Here is a 779-nt window from a genome sequence, read left to right on the forward strand (position 1 = left end):
GTGTGTGTTCACACGAACACAATTATACGTAATACTGCATACATATTCTAATGATTCACTACCAATCGCAATCTTGTTTATAGTTCATTGTATGTGAATTCATACTTACAAGAGAAATAAACACTAACATTAGTAAATGGAATGTGGAGAGTAGATTCTAATGTGAACTATTTATGCTCGTGTTTACTCGTCCCCGCCCCCTGACCCTTTGTGTCGAAAGCAAAAGTTAAGAGACCGATTGTGTTCCCGAGAGGTTAGACCAAGTAGTAATTTTTAAGCATACTGCTGGTCACATATGAGGCAAAATGGAATATGTGGAGAATGCAATGAAGCTTCCAAATTTAAATAGCCTTTCCTCCCTTCTCTTAATGGTTATTAAGTCCTTTTTATTTTCGTCCCTATTTCTTCCTTTACCAAGACTTACCTTCTCAGGTGAATAAGCGTTGGGAGGAGGTTTGGGACTTTTGTCAACTGGAAGGTTTGTCTTTGGTGCCATCGTATAAGCAGGCATTTTCTCTCGGCATTTATTCAAGTCTCCTGAATCATAAGTTCCCGGCCCTGGAACCTTCATTTTATCCTGAGCTTCATTTGGTCTCGGTGCCATTGTGAACTTGGGACCGGTGTCCTTGAAGCACTAATTGAAAAACGAGGAAAAACGTGCAAAAGATTCAGACATAAGCTGAAGGCACTACGAAAAAACAATGCAATGGTGATGCAATGTCTGAAAGACTACGTTGTGCGTGATATAATTCATAATAATAACAGAAAAAAAGTTCCAG

General features: G+C 39.0%; 1 protein-coding gene across 4 annotated transcripts in view; it reads right to left on the reverse strand.

Moving 5' to 3' along the window:
* LOC119590561 (outer dense fiber protein 3-like) overlaps positions 1-779 on the reverse strand; it is a 62,500-nt gene that overhangs the window by 17,897 nt on the left and 43,824 nt on the right. For 3 of the 4 annotated variants that reach the window (XM_037939224.1, XM_037939225.1, XM_037939227.1), the window contains exon 7: positions 425-634. The exons of the other annotated variant lie outside the window; for it this stretch is intronic. In XM_037939224.1, the coding sequence (XP_037795152.1) occupies positions 425-634 (210 nt within the window). The remainder of the gene's footprint in view (positions 1-424; positions 635-779) is intronic. 4 annotated transcript variants of the gene reach the window in all.

This window comes from Penaeus monodon, chromosome 27 (assembly GCF_015228065.2).
Source record: "Penaeus monodon isolate SGIC_2016 chromosome 27, NSTDA_Pmon_1, whole genome shotgun sequence".
Taxonomy (NCBI): Eukaryota; Metazoa; Arthropoda; class Malacostraca; order Decapoda; family Penaeidae; genus Penaeus; species Penaeus monodon.